Raw genomic sequence first — 15004 nt, forward strand, 5'->3', positions numbered from 1 at the left:
AAATGGTGGGGTGGGGGCACGGGGAGTGTATCAAGAGAACCTTCAGCATGGGAGGAAAAGGAGGGATCGTTGTATCTGGTAAGCTGAAATGCTTGTACTGATGGAAAGTTTGCTTTAGTGTGAAGTTGAATTCCTCCCTTTATTTCTAAATCAACACTTGTCAAGGTGATCTAAAGAATACCTTTAATATATCTTCTTGAACGTCACAAAAGCAGTGGAGTAGCTTCCGTATTAAACTAGAGTAGGAGAATATGAGTGCCTACTAAACTTTGTGCCAGTCTCAGTCTTACAGTCTTGTAGAGACAGATCGTCCTTCTGCAGCAAGTAACCTTATAGAAAGTACAAAATGAAATGGATAGCTGCCAATAAACTAAAGAAGAGAAGCCAGCAGAATTAATTAGAAGCATAAATAGCCACCTTCTTAGTTATAAATAAGCTGGTTCTGGAAGACATTCATTAGCTGAACATTGTGCACATTTATACTCATTATAGGACCTTGTCTCTACTGAACAAATTAAAAGCTATTTTGCAGAATTACATGTTCCTAAATCAGCTGGCACAGATTTCCAAAGCTTGACTAAACAAATCATCATTCCATAAAACTGAATTTAGTAAATAGTTTAAACCCAAAGAAATAGACACTGGAATGACCTAAATTAAAGTTTTGAAATCAAAGTTTTATAAGACTCAGTAGTCTGTGTCCCTCCATCCCAAGTGTCTTATGTCTACTGCATCTTAAACAGCATCGGTGTTTTCCAGAATCCCTTGATGCTTTCACCAGATGTACATGACTGTGTGTGCAAGAGTTTGGCGATATGTTGTTTGTCTTTGTAAGTGCTTTACAAATGTATATGAATTCCCTGCTTTAGTGCATGAAACACGCCCTGACTCATGAAATTGAACAGGGCAGCCCTTGAGCATGTGTAGTTCTGTATGAATATTAAAGCCACTACTTGTATTGCAGCCTTAACATTCTGTAACAACACATTTAACTGCAGGTATACTAGTTGTCTGTGTGATTGAATTTTTCACAGTAGTTTACCACTTCTGTGTTGTAAAACAGAAGTTTCAAAGGGATGTTATGTGGGCAAACAAGATGAAAATGGTAAACCAGTGAAGCGTTTCTTTTACGTACTAGCAAGTGGAGAGATTAAAAACAGTTTCAGGATTCAGTGAGGGCAACAAGAATTCACGGAGAAAGAAAAATTCACTGGCATAAGCAGGTCTTTGCTATGACCCAGAGACCATGCACCGTAGTAATAATAATAATAATAATAATAATAATAATAATAATAATTTATTATTTGTACCCCGCCCATCTGGCTGGGTTTCCCCTGCCACTCTGGGCGGCTTCCAACAAAGATGAAAAATACACTATTCTCTGTTTACTCTGGGGGTGGTGATTTGCCAGCTATATCCCTTTAGGGAAAAACTGTTAGGACCATCTTCAGCACAGGAGACACAGCCTCGCTTACATGATACCTTTGTCAGAGGAGGGGTCTTCCAGGGTGCCTATCTCCCCAGCCCCATAGGAGTCAAAGACTGTAGAATAAAGTGAGGGTTTGAAAGCCAGCCAGCTCCTCTGAGCAGGTGAGGTTTTTTGCACTGTAGTACAAGGTAAAGGTAAAGGATCCCTGACAGTTAAGTCCAGTCGCAGACAACTCTGGGCTTGCAGTGCTCATCTCGCTTTACTGGCCGAGGGAGCCAATGTTTGTCCGCAGCCAGTTTTTCCGGGTCATGTGGCCAGCTTGACTAAGCTGCTTCTGGCGAAACCAGAGCAGCGCATGGAAACTCCGTTTACCTTCCTGCTGGAGCGGTACCTATCTACTTGCACTTTTTGGGGTGCTTTTGAACTGCTAGGTTGGCAGGAGCTGGGACCGAGCAACAGGAGCTTACCCCATCATGGGGATTTGAACTGCCAACCTTCTGAGCGGCAAGCCCTAGGCTCAGTGGTTTAGACCACAGCGCCACCCTGTAGTACTGACAACATATACAAGACTTCATTTGGAGGCAGACACCAGCTCATTAACTACCATAGGAGAGTCCTGGGAGCTCTGCCCTGATGTCCTGAACACTGACTGAATACCCTTGGTATACCCCCATGAGCCTTGACCTCATACCTATTTTTAAATTTTGCTGGTTTTATTTGTATATTGATAATTGTTTTATGTACAGCTCTTGGGGAATCTTTGAATGAGCAATTTTTAAATTTTTCTAAATGAAATAAATAAAATGTCTGTGGTTCAACTTCCAGCATCTCTGTTTGTATGCAGTCATTTCTTTTTCTGTCTTTTGTTGACTTTTATCCCCTGGCTCTGTTTGCCAGATTTTTTTTTTAAGTGTTTCAACAGGTTTTAGATTTCTTCCATAAGCGTTCAGCAATATTCATGAAAGGTGATCATCTTTCGCTATAAGGCCATGTACACACTGAATAGTTTATAATAAAGAGAAACAGTTTGTAAGAATCAGGAAGCCCAATGAACTAATAATCCATGCTACTGAGTTCATTTTAAGCTTTGAAGTGAACATTAACAAAATGCTATAAATTGTCATATATACAACAGCAAAATGAATAGGTAATCTGAGTCAGTGAGTATATCTGCACTTCTGGGTAGTTGCTACCATTTTAACTCTTGTTTTTGCTGCATTTGCTATCAAGAGGAAAATAGTCAATCAGAGTTGAAGCTATGAGATAGAATTGAAAATTGAATTGAAAATTGAACTGAAAAGTAATTTTGCTTTAAAATGTTTTGCAAATGTAGACGTTAAGTGTGAAATGAATGCAGCTAATGACCATAGCTGGAAGAGTTATGCACCTGCTGATCAGAGGGATATTATTATAAATGGGGTTGATTTTTCCTGTTGACTACCTCATTCTTTCTCAACGTGGTCTCATTATTTTCCTGTCCCATGTCTGACCCCTCAGATAGGAAGACTCAAGCATAAACATAATAAAAACACATTAACTCCTGTAGAGCTTTTCAAATGCTTTCTGATATGATGAGAGCTGTGTAGTTTTGTTTTTGTTTTTCAAAAGTTTTGCATAGGAGCTCCTGCTTTTTTCACAGCAGAATTAAAGGTTGAATTTCCTGGCAAACACCAATCATAGCTCTTGGGTTCATATATTTGCAGATGACAGTCTTAAGCATTCTGCAGGTTTTAAAATGTGTTCCTTTTGTGGAGTGTTCCTTAAACCTCAATGAAGTGTGCTTCTTAAACAAAACCACGCTGACCAGCTAGGATCGTGGTTTTATCTTGCCAGGGCTATAATACTTGGGTTGTATGTTGTTGCTTTTGTTGTTGGTGATGTATTAAGTTGTAGAGATTTGTTTTCACACACACTCTCTTCTTTCTTCATATATTGTTTGTCAGCTGAGCATCTAAGAAGTGCCAATCCCCAGCGTGACTTATAATGGGAAGAAAAAGGAAACATATATAGAAGAGTTGGTGTATTTAAAGGACCCCAAATATTAAATGTCTGTGTTGTGAAACCTCCACTGCTATTTGGGTGGTATAATTAAAACACATCATTCTTTAGGGGAAACAATGTGACTAACACCTTGATTTGGTAGTCTCTTGTGGCATATTCCAAATTTAGAAGTCTCGTTTAACCAAATGGATAAATGAACAATCTAGCCAACTACATTGGTTTCTGGCAGTGGCCAGCTAGAAACTATAAGAAAGCTGGTCATTGTGATAATAACTCATCCCTTGTATTTAATTCCCACCATCTGACAGAGGTTTGCTGTCTCTGAACACTGAAGTAGCACTCCTGGCTTTCATACTTAGTGGTGGTGGGATTGAGTTTACTAATTCTAAAGAAAATTGCATATATTTTTAAAGATTTTACTTACTTTGCATTCCACTTTTCAGACTGAATGATCCCTCAGTAGACCAAGATTAATTTAAGCAATGTATAAGCCTACTTCTGAAAGTGTATTAGAAAGATCAGCTACCATTACGTTAATAAACCGCTTGGACAGTTGCTTCCATACCTGTAGTGAAACCGGAATCTTGGTTTTTTTGCATTATGCAGTTATTCAGCCTGGTGTTTTTTTAAAAAAAAAATGTAAACATATGGGGGGTTTCAGTGCCAACATAGAGTTCTTTTTTGTGATGGCTTCCTATTCCCATCACAGGAGAGAATGGATTGCTCCATATGTTAACTTGTTTATAGAGCCTGGTGAGTTGTTAAATCTGTTAAAGGTTTACCTAGGTTGACTGCATTTATTTTTTTTTTAAGCTCTGAATCAACCTTCTTTATTCTGTACAAAGATGTCTGAGTTTCATCACATTTTTTCCTTTGCTTTTTCATTGATATACTAGATATTACAAGTGCTGCTTTATAAATGTTGATTTAGAGATCATTAAGGAAACTTCCCGTATTTTCTTTAGCCTTTTAGTCATAGTTGGAGTTTTCTTGTTTTGCCAAAGCTGAGCAATGCAGATGTCAGTCCTTGTGAGAAGAGTTGTAACCATTTGTAGCTCTGTGTTGCTAACATCTGATTTTAATATGCATGAAAGTACAGTTTTATGGTTTCTAGCTGTATTGTGGCCTGTAATTCTTGCATTACCTCAAGTACTGAATTTAAAAATTGTTTATTTTTTAAGTTCCAAAAGGTAGCTTTTGTACCTAAGTTACTGTTAGGAAAAATGGAAGAAAACATCATTATTTTGAGAACAAGTGTGAAGTTGTTGGTAAAAACATTTTCTCTTTAAGGAGAAGAAAGCAGGTGGTAGGAATTAAAAGTATGGTTGCTTCAATTTCCAATCTAAAAACATTTGTAGTGAGCCATTTTCTATTGGGGTAAATTCTAGAATGAAATTAAGCCAGCTTGAACATTCATGGAAACCACAAGGAAGCAGAACGTACATAGGAGCCTCTTTATCAATCTGAACCAAGCTGATCGTGATTGCAGTCTAAATCTATTAATGATGTTCAGATCCAGTGTTCTGGCTGTCACTGGAGGAGCAGCCTGAATAGTTAGCAATAAACTTGTGTGTTGTTAATTCAGGTTTGGAGATATGTGCTTGGGAAGTAAAACCGACATACAACGTTTTGTGTCTATCTTTAAGCATACAAAGAGCGCATATGAAATGGCAGGTGGGTTTTTAGAAAAAGAGAGCCTATAATGATTTCCTATTTAGTGGGGTGACAGCATGTCCCAAGATAACACAAGCTTAAGGGACTGAAAAAGCATGATTATTAAAGGCTAGTGGCTTCTCAGTTCATACAAATTGAATTCTTTCATAGGTTGAAGTGCTGTGGAAATCTAGTGAAGAGTGAAGAGCATTGAAATAAAATTAGCATGTAAAGTGATTTTATATATTCAGGCTTGTAGCCACTAACTTTGAATTTGAGAGAGAAATCTCATTACTTATCTTGTAAAAGGGGTAATACTTAAACTCCCTATTTGCTGTCCTTGATTTAAAGGTTCTGCATATGAATGATGCTTTTCTGTGGTTGCCCAGAGATAGTGGTTATTGTATTGATGGAGATCTCTTTTCCTCCCCCCTCTCCCCTTTTCTCTTTTACAGGATAACTGATTTAGGAAACATTAAAAGAAGGTTGTATTTATCAACAATCCACAAGGAGTTGTCCGTAACCCCCCTACATGCAAAAATTCCTCTTTTTATGATCAAGCGCAAAATTGTAGGTATATTTCCTTCCAATTTATAGTTCCTTTTCCTTTTGCATTGCAATACTTCTAAGTATCTGTAAGAACTGTTAAAGTTGATCATCATGGCCCTGGATGTCAGTACTTATGTCTGCGGAAGACAAGAAGTTGACTTTCTGGTTCAGTCCAAAGCAGTGATTTAAATTAATTGTATAAGCGGGTACATGTGCATGTGCAGAAAGAACTTCAAATTGGAATAGTATTAGGAGTTTCTGTAACATGAAGGTCAAACAGGTGTGCTAGTGAACTGTACCGTAGATCCTACTTACAAGCTTCAGACTGTTATTTGAGGGTTCCAAGCCCTGTCCAAACATAGGCAGAACTTGGAGTGAGTGAGCAGAGCACAAATTTTTGCCAGGGGCTCTTGATACCATTTTCTGTCACTACTGCCCTTCATGCAACACCAGGAGTCATTAGAAATGCAATAGCGATCCCATTTCAATGAATCTATGTGATATGGTCTATAGCACCAGTGCTGCTGGCTCCAAGCTAGTGCTAAGAATAAGTCCTAGATATGAGAATTAAAGCATCCTGTAAAATATGCCTTCCATCTGTAGGTTGGTAATCACTTTATTCACCCAATTGTGTGCAGAATGTATAAATTCTGAAAATTAAATTTGCCAGAAGTTTCAGGTGTGACCATGAATTTTCCTTAACAAGCAGATGTCTGTCTGATATGTATTGCTATCTAATTGCATATTTTGGGCGAGGATATGGCTTCCCATCTGCACTGCAAAATGCAACTTCCACCCTTCAGGCCGCTATTCATGTGCAATATCTTCTTGCAAACTACAGCTAATTTGAAGGCATTGGTTTTCATATTAAAGCAAGATCCTGCCAAGGATGAAAACAGTCTTAGCATTTTTATTTAAGTAGGTTTTTGTAGGCATACGTCTTTTACAAGTAACTACCAAATACATTGAACTGAGAGAGAGAACGAGACAGAGACTGTTTGCAAAATACTTACTTATTTCAAAAGTCCTTTTTCTACAACTTTTTGGAAGGCATTTATATTATTCTAATAACTTCATTTTAGTTTTCTCCTTTTTTCAAGCATGGCCTTGAAAGTTAATATGTACCAGACAGTCATACCACTGAGGCAGTGGTTAATTCAAGATCATAGATCAATTGTAGAGTTGGACAGGACCCTGAGGGTCATCTAGTCCAACCCCCTGCAGTGCAGGAATCTTTTCCCCAACGTGGGGCTTGAACCCATGACCATGAGATTAAGTCTCACGCTGTACTGAGTTTCCCCACATCTTTACAATGAATTATTTTCCTGCATCTTCATTTTTGTGGAGACTGTGTCAGATTAACACCAGTGTTTCAAGACTTAAGTACAGTGGTACCTCAGATTACATACGCTTCAGGTTACATACGCTTCAGGTTACACACTCCGCTAACCCAGAAATAGTGCTTCAGGTTAAGAACTTTGCTTCAGGATAAGAACAGAAATCAGGCTCCAGCGGCGCAGCGGCAGCATTAGCTAAAGTGGTGCTTCAGGTTAAGAACAGTTTCAGGTTAAGAATGGACCTCCGGAACGAATTAAGTACTTAACCCGAGGTACCACTGTATTCCGTAATCTGGAGCAAATTAAATTCAGTCAAAATGTGAACTTTAGTTGTAAGATTCCACTCGAAGAATGAATTATTTGATGGGGATCTAGCAATTGGACTTTTATATGGTTGGATGGTTTTTGTTTGTTGAGAATGTAGATATAACCTTCCTTGTGATGTCCGACGCTAGATTTTGAAACAGAGCAGCTCTGTAGTCATATGAATACATGAAGCTGGTAGATACCAAGATCAAACTAGAAATTTTCTGGATACATAGCATGCAACTAAACCTCTAGGTGTTACAAATTAAATTGCAGACACAAGGGGAGGGTGACTCTTGCTGGGGATGCTTTATGGGGCAGGGAGACATCTCTCTTCAGCTATCCTTCCCTTGTTGCAATCAGAACTGAGAGCACCCTCCAGTCCCCCGCATGGGCCCCCCCGATCGCCTCCCCCAATTCTCCTAGTCATGTTGAGAGTGCATTCTGATTGTACAGAAGAGGAAAGAGATAAGCCTCCATTCACTCTGCTTTCCCAAAAAACAGTGGCTTTTAAGTAAGAAAAAAATCTAGCAGTGTAAAAAATATGCCAGTTTCTTAGTACATACCATATTTTTAAGGGATTTTGAGGAAAAATTCTCTTTCACAAGCAAAACAAGTAATTTCTTCATTCGTAGTCTTAAATAATGCACACAGATTAGTTAGAACAATGTCATCAATGTTCCTCAGAGGTGGCAAACCCATTTTGCACTGAAATTAATGAAAGATTAAGACACTGATTAAAGCTTTCCCTTTACTTTTTAGTTTTCATCCAAATACTTTATTTTCATCTAAATATTTATTTTATTAGTGCTTAGCAAAGACAATTTCCTACACAGCTAGAGCTGCACATTTCCATTAGTACATACTAAAAATGAATATTGATATTTCTTGTTTCAGTATACAGTGTTTTAGTGTGTTTGTCCTCTGGTTGTGACAGAGTGTTTGTCTTACGTAATTTGATGCCATTCAGTATACCTCTTTTGTGGAAGTCAAATGGAACGTGCCTAATATTGTCAGGTGCTCCTGGAGAGAGTTTTCTCTATAGTTATTTAAGAAATGAAGAACACACACCATTTCTTAAATAACTGTAGGAAAATCTGTACAGGAAGACCTGACAATATTAGCTATGCTCCATTTGACTTCCACAAAAGAAACATACCAAATGGCTTCAAATTGCACATAGTAAACACATTACTGCTATAGAGGTGAGCTTCACAATGTTAAAGCATTATTGCCTTCCATTTCCAGATTTATATATATTTATAACCCCAGTTAACATCCATGGTGCTAATCCTGCTCTTTACAAACACCATATCCTTGCACAGAAGGCGTATTTGTACACAGCTGCAGGACTGAAACCACATTAACATACCCATATCAGCAAACTGCCCGATGTGAACTAATGGGGGGGGGCGTACTCTGACAGTTGTTGGTCACTATTACTAATACTGTCCTTTGATTGACATTTGGCATATGGCTGCTCTTAAAAACATATTCTCAATTTTGGTCTTACGGATCCCAGTGCAATGTAGAAAAGGAGGCAATCTCTTAAGAATGTTCCGTTTCTTAGGATAGGACACACAGACTAGGCAGGGGAAGCGTTGACTTCTGCACTTAGCTTTCCTGCGGCACAAAAGAATAACTGGTGTGTGCAATCCCATGAGTTGCATGGGATAGAGAAGTTTCTTTGCCCAATGACTTTGAATGGAGCAGGTAAAGTTGCCCTTCATACCACTGTTTTATCTGCTTACTTGCTTGCTATACCAACCAGTATAATCAAGATGTCACAAAAGATTGACACAGGCAATTCTGAAGGGCAAGACTTCTGTTCTCTGCCCTAGCCAGTCCAGTGATTGGCTTCCAGCACTTAAAAAGTGTGGAAGAAGCATGGGTTTTTGTAAGATAAGTGCAGGGTGCCACTGTACTATATTCAATGCAACAGGTGTGATGCTGCTGCATCCTCCATCACAGTGAATATGAAAGGTGGCTTCTGTGTTCCTTTATGAATGCTAGGTCAGTCTACATATGCACATGTTCAGTGCAGAAATACAACTGTACAAGATAGCATTAGTCAGTGATGAAGCTCTTGAACTGACCTGGGAGGCGGGATTGTAAAGCTGGGGATCAAAAAAAAAAAAAAGCTTGAATCTTTTCTCTTTAGGGAATGCAAAACATCAATTGGCTATTTCTGACCCAAAGTAAAAGACTTGAAACAAACTTCTAAAATTTTGCTACATGTTTATAAGCTGCTTTTATCTGGGGCTTGTTCCTTAGTTCCACTAAGATTTCTGTCTCTTTTATTGCTCTAGCCCTGATTAGCCTCCTTCAGGGCTGTCTTGATTGTACTCCAGAGACATCATTAACCCTGAAGATTGAATACTGAGGGGTGCCCTGCTGGCTTGTTCTGTACCTGGGATTGTATTTTGAGACTGTGTCTAGGCTGTGAGAACTCTGTACTAAAGAGAAATAAAGCAAGATCTAGCCTGATGTGCTACCTGTATATATTAGGTAAATTTAAGCACATACTGTTCTGGGTAATTTCTTCTGCTAGTTATTGAATGAGACAATAAGTTATGAAAGACTTTGAACAACTGGAAATCCTGTTGCTCAGGAAGCTTCACTAGATGTTTCCCATATACCTTGAAGCCAAGGTTTGTTGCCAGAAGGGTTAGAAATGCTTTAAAAAAAATATAAATGCTGATAGAATGCCGAAATCCCAAATCAAATTCTGTTCTGTTTTTGTGTGTGTGGAACTGCAGAACACAACACATCATGCCACAGGTTACAAACCTGCTTGTTCCCAATAGGAGAAGGCAAGCTTTCCTTTAGGGATAAACATAAGACATTCAAATATAACATAACATTTCACAGACAATAGAACCATCCTTTATAAGAAGCTAGTGTTTGTGTGTCTCTTTCATACCTGACACTGCAGAACGATATACCCACACAAGATTTGGAAGTTGCAGTTTGGAAGTTGCAATTTGGAAGTTCATTATCTACTGCCATGGATTTCTGAATTTAATGTCACACATCAATGGTGTCCTAAATGCTGAGCTACCTGGGTAAAGGCCACCTGGCTCCTCTGTGACTTAAGATCATCAAACCAGTGGCAGTCACAGGGGATATGATTTCTTTCTTACATGGGCCTATGGTTACATCAGAGAAAATCAGCCAGTGGTATCAAGGTGTGTGTGTGTGTGTGTGTGTGTGTGTGTGTGTGTGTTGAGACAAATATAGAGAAGGAGAAAGCAAGCAGCAGGAGAGAAGTGGATTGCAATTTGGCAGGGATCCTTGATAGTCATAACCATTTATATAGATTGCTCTTTACTAGTTTACCACCAGCCATTAATATGCACAGGCAGCTCAGACTGTACACACTTAATTTGAAAGCACACTTAATTTAAAAGCAAGTATCACTGATTTCAAGTACAAGATGCATGCTAAAAGTTCAGAGTGGAGGCAATTATAGACCACTTGCATGGCTGCAACACTCCTTGTTATGGAGAAAACATATATTCCATGGACTCTATTATCTGGGTTATGAAGGCGCCCTAAAGACGTTAAAGCAAACATTATGGGATAATATACACAGTGACTTGCGACCCCGATCACACGCAGTCTGTAGTCCTTTGGCAGTAGGAGTACAATATGAGCATGTCTTTAAGTTAACACCTTACATTAAAAACCTGACAGTACCAAATTACTGAAGGTTATTCACCAAAGCCAGACTAAACATTTTTCCTTCTGCAGTGTTGGATGGCAGGTTGAGAGGAGTTCCCTACCAGGACAGAGTTTGCTTGTGTGCCCAAGACATCGATTCTATAAAACATATTTTGCTGCACTGTGCGAAATACGAGCAAGGCAGGGCTGAACTGATATTACCCTTGCTGGTACCTTTTCCCGGGAAAATCAGAGGCTCACTATGTCAGGTTCCTATTGGAAGACCGGACAAATGCTAGAACATTAGCAGTAGCAAAGTTTTTATCTGTGGTTGCAAGAACCAATGATCCCTATCTTTAAGTCTGAACAGAATGCTTGTTTAACCTGGAGGTAGGCTGTCTGAATTGTGTATTGCTTTGCAATGATTTGTTGGGTCTCTGAACCATAATAAAGATTAATGAGGATGATGATGATATATTCCATGGAGCAGCTACAGGACCTGAGTTGGGCTATAATTATATTCAGTGGTAAATTTCAGTGCTGATTTCTTTTACAAGACCTGCATCTTATGTAAAAATGTCATTAAATCTGTTTTCACTCTTTTCTTAGTGGTGCAACCTGTGCATTGACTTGGTAGCATTCACCAGTGAGATATTCAAAGGAGCCGTTTTCCAGTCCTTGGATGGCATTATTGTTTCAGCGAACTGTAAACTGCGAAAAATCTTCACACTGAAGTCAAAGCCCCTGGATACAGATGATGAAGATGGTGTGTTAACCTGAACCTCCTGGAACTGCACTGAGTTACTGTCGTATCATACAGTTTCAAGCTTGTCTACCAGGCTTCTATGATTAATCATTTGAGAGTTTAGACTATTTCACTGCAATTAATGCAAGCACAGGTCATGTATCTCTCTGGCTCAGGGGTTGTCAATGACATTAGCTAAGTGTGGTGACAAGGTGGGAAGGCACTTACATTTTTATAAAGCACTGCCTTCATTAAAACTGCATTGTGGAAAAGGTTCCATCTTTAAATTAGCATACAAAACTGCTAATAATCTTCTGGCGAGCTACCTTCAGGTAAGTATTTCATTAAGCAATTTGAAAGAGAGCTTGTTATTTAATTATCAGTGGGCTCTTCTGCTGAGAGATGTCATTTTCTCAAGGTGTCTTCTAAAAAGAAAATTGTCAAGACTACCTACATAAAACCCAGCCGTTATTTTTCTTCATTTTGGAAATGGGACCTCTGAAGAAGGAAAAAGATGGTTTTGATAATGAGCTGCTCACTATATTAGTGAGAAGTCCCATTGCTCATCAGCCACATGTTACTCTTTGAATGCGACACTATCACTGTGTCTAAATAAAAGGAGTCAGGTCCCCCCTGCCCCCTTGCATTCAACTCTGCTCTTCATAATCTGGGCTGAGTTTCTTCCAGTCAAATGAACTCCCCCACACACTGCAATCTGTTTTAGACTAGATTCTTCAGTCTCCCAGTATCTTCTACAAAAGTAAGCAGTAAGAGACTTTTGGCAGATAATAATTCTGAGGCTAGTTCTGCATTGTAATTTGAGCTTTTCTTCCAGCCTGCTTATTTATTTAAACTTTAAGTCTTATTGCTTTACACTTTGCATCTTTTTTGTATCTTGCTCTTTTGCTTCAATTATCTGGAACCGTTTGCAATTACATTCTGCTCATAGCACACAGTGCTCTGGATTGTATAGGTTCCCTTGGGAGACAGCCATGTGGCTATCTCTTAACTTTTAAGGCAGGTGGTTAGAGTAGATGACATTTCCTTCCTTCCTTCTATCTCCTTGATGCTGAAATAACCTTTCTTTCTTCAACCTAGCCCCATCTCTTTCCCAAATCAGTATAGACTTTCCATAGTTTTTTCTTCTTCCAACCTACTCTTACTACATGTCCTGTTTGTGGCAGTGGAATATAAAGCAGCATGTGATAAGAGTTTTTATGTGGTGTCAGTAAACCAAACTAATCTTTGAAAGATCAGAAAGCTAGGTAGGTTTTCCAAGCTCAGCATTTTTTTTTTTTTTGAAGCCACAGAACTGTGACAAAACATTGTAAGTTGGTCAAGTTTGCATCCCAACCCAGCCCCTCTGACTAACTGCAGTGGCGTTCCTATTTCAAATACTTGAGTACATGAGATGGGAGAATTCTTATGCTTTAAAGACCTCTAGGAGGAGGCAACAATGAGTGAGCTCCTGCAGATAGTTTGAATCTTATGTTAGCTTTGCTTCTCAGTTGTGTGCTGGGATGGAGCTCTGTTTGCCCACAGAGAAGCGCTGTCACTGGCTGTTGGAGGCATTCTTGTAGGCTATCAGTGGAAGAGAGGACTGCTTTAGATGATTGCCTGCAGTTACATTCTTCCTTGAACCAGGTGGTCAATTTTGGATGCTCCTGCTATTGAGCAAATGTGTCTTGATTTAAACAGACGCTGTTTTCTCAGTTTCTACTATGCTCTCACAACCCTGATCCAAGTATATTGTTTTTGTTGTTGAGTTTTTTTAAAAAAAATGGGAGGGGAATAATACCATGGAGATGGCATTTTAATTTTGTGTTTATTCTCTCCAGGTGATTTGAATTTGCAAGGCTTTGGTTTTTAAGGACCAGCATTTTGTTTTGCAGAACTGTGCCATCTGTGCAGGGAGCCTTTCGCCATCCATTAGCTCGTTGATTTGTTATGTGTCAGTCTGGGAGGGAATCTGTCATATTGAAATGTTTATTGAATGGTGTTCACTGGGGTGACAGCTGAACAGGGGGTTCTACCAGCTGAAGGCAAAATAAAATTGGCATTGCTTTCCAGTTAGATTGACATGAAGGTGTATTCTTCCTGTATGTGCTATACTATACAGGACATAAGATCATAAGGATGAAATTGCCATTATCTCTGCTTGTTAGGCTAGACAGTAAATGTTTAGAAGATTGCTAACGGGCCATTCACAGCTGTAAATTAGGAGGAGAGTCTCTTCATTCCAAATGCTGTTATATTTTAATATCCTGATACCTATATCTATATTTGCATTGCATTTCAAAGCAGTCAGAATTCAATGAATTCAAAACATTTTATCCTGCATTCAGGTTCAGCATACGTAAAGGGACCCCTGACCATTAGGTCCAGTCGTGGCCGACTCTGGGGTTGCGGCGCTCATCTCGCTTTATTGGCCGAGGGAGCTGGCGTACAGCTTCCGGGTCATGTGGCCAGCATGACTAAGCCATTTCTGGTGAACCAGAGCAGCCCACGGAAACACCGTTTACCTTCCCGCCGGAGCGGTACCTATTTATCTATTTGCACTTGGACGTGCTTTGCATACTTGCATACATTTAAAATCAAACATTTTAATGCAATACAATAAAAAAATCAGATTAATAATTCAAAATGCAGAGACTTTAGTTTCTAATGAGATAAATGCAGTGCTGCAGTTAGGTCATTTTAGACTTTTGTCTCCTTGGGAAGGGGGCATCTTTTGACGCTAATGTTTCTTGCCTTATCTTAAGAATGGAGTAAGACAGCTTTGCTGTGTTCAAAATCCTTCCCACGTATTCTGCTGAGTAACAGCTCTGCTCTTTGTAGCACCTGCCATTACAGGGTGAAACCATGAGGAGCAGGGTCCTAATCATGAAAAAAGTTCTTTTGTACTGGGAAATGCACATCAAGTCACCCATCAACTTCAGACTGATAAGGGTATGTGGATAAAGTAGACAGAAGTTTTGCTCCCTCGTGATACTAGACCTTTAGTTAGCTAATACAGCAGTCTGCTTCTGAACAGTGAGCAACAGCAAGGGAGGGCTGTTGCCTGCATCTCCTGGTTGTTGGCTTTCCAGAAACCTCTGGTTGGCCACTGTGAAATACAAGATGCTTGACTAGACAGACCTTTTGTGTGATCCAGAAGGGCTCATCTTCCATTTGTATCACATCACAAGTTGCATCTTTTTTAGTTCCAAAATTGACATTTCATGCCAACTTAGATGTTGCATACCTCTTGAGCATGATAATCTTGTTTTTCTTTCCACATCTGGTGCCAATTAACATAGCCCTGCTAGGAGCTGCGGAGTT

General features: G+C 39.3%; 1 protein-coding gene across 5 annotated transcripts in view; it reads left to right on the forward strand.

The window, feature by feature from the left end:
• CFAP20DC (CFAP20 domain containing) overlaps positions 1–15004 on the forward strand; it is a 141324-nt gene that overhangs the window by 43751 nt on the left and 82569 nt on the right. For all 5 annotated transcript variants that reach the window (XM_081901860.1, XM_081901859.1, XM_081901856.1 and 2 more), the window contains 2 exons: positions 5539–5653; positions 11548–11704. In XM_081901860.1, the coding sequence (XP_081757986.1) occupies positions 5539–5653; positions 11548–11704 (272 nt within the window). The remainder of the gene's footprint in view (positions 1–5538; positions 5654–11547; positions 11705–15004) is intronic.

This window comes from Podarcis melisellensis (genome assembly GCF_964234715.1).
Source record: "Podarcis melisellensis genome assembly, chromosome: 2".
Lineage (NCBI taxonomy): Eukaryota > Metazoa > Chordata > Lepidosauria > Squamata > Lacertidae > Podarcis > Podarcis melisellensis.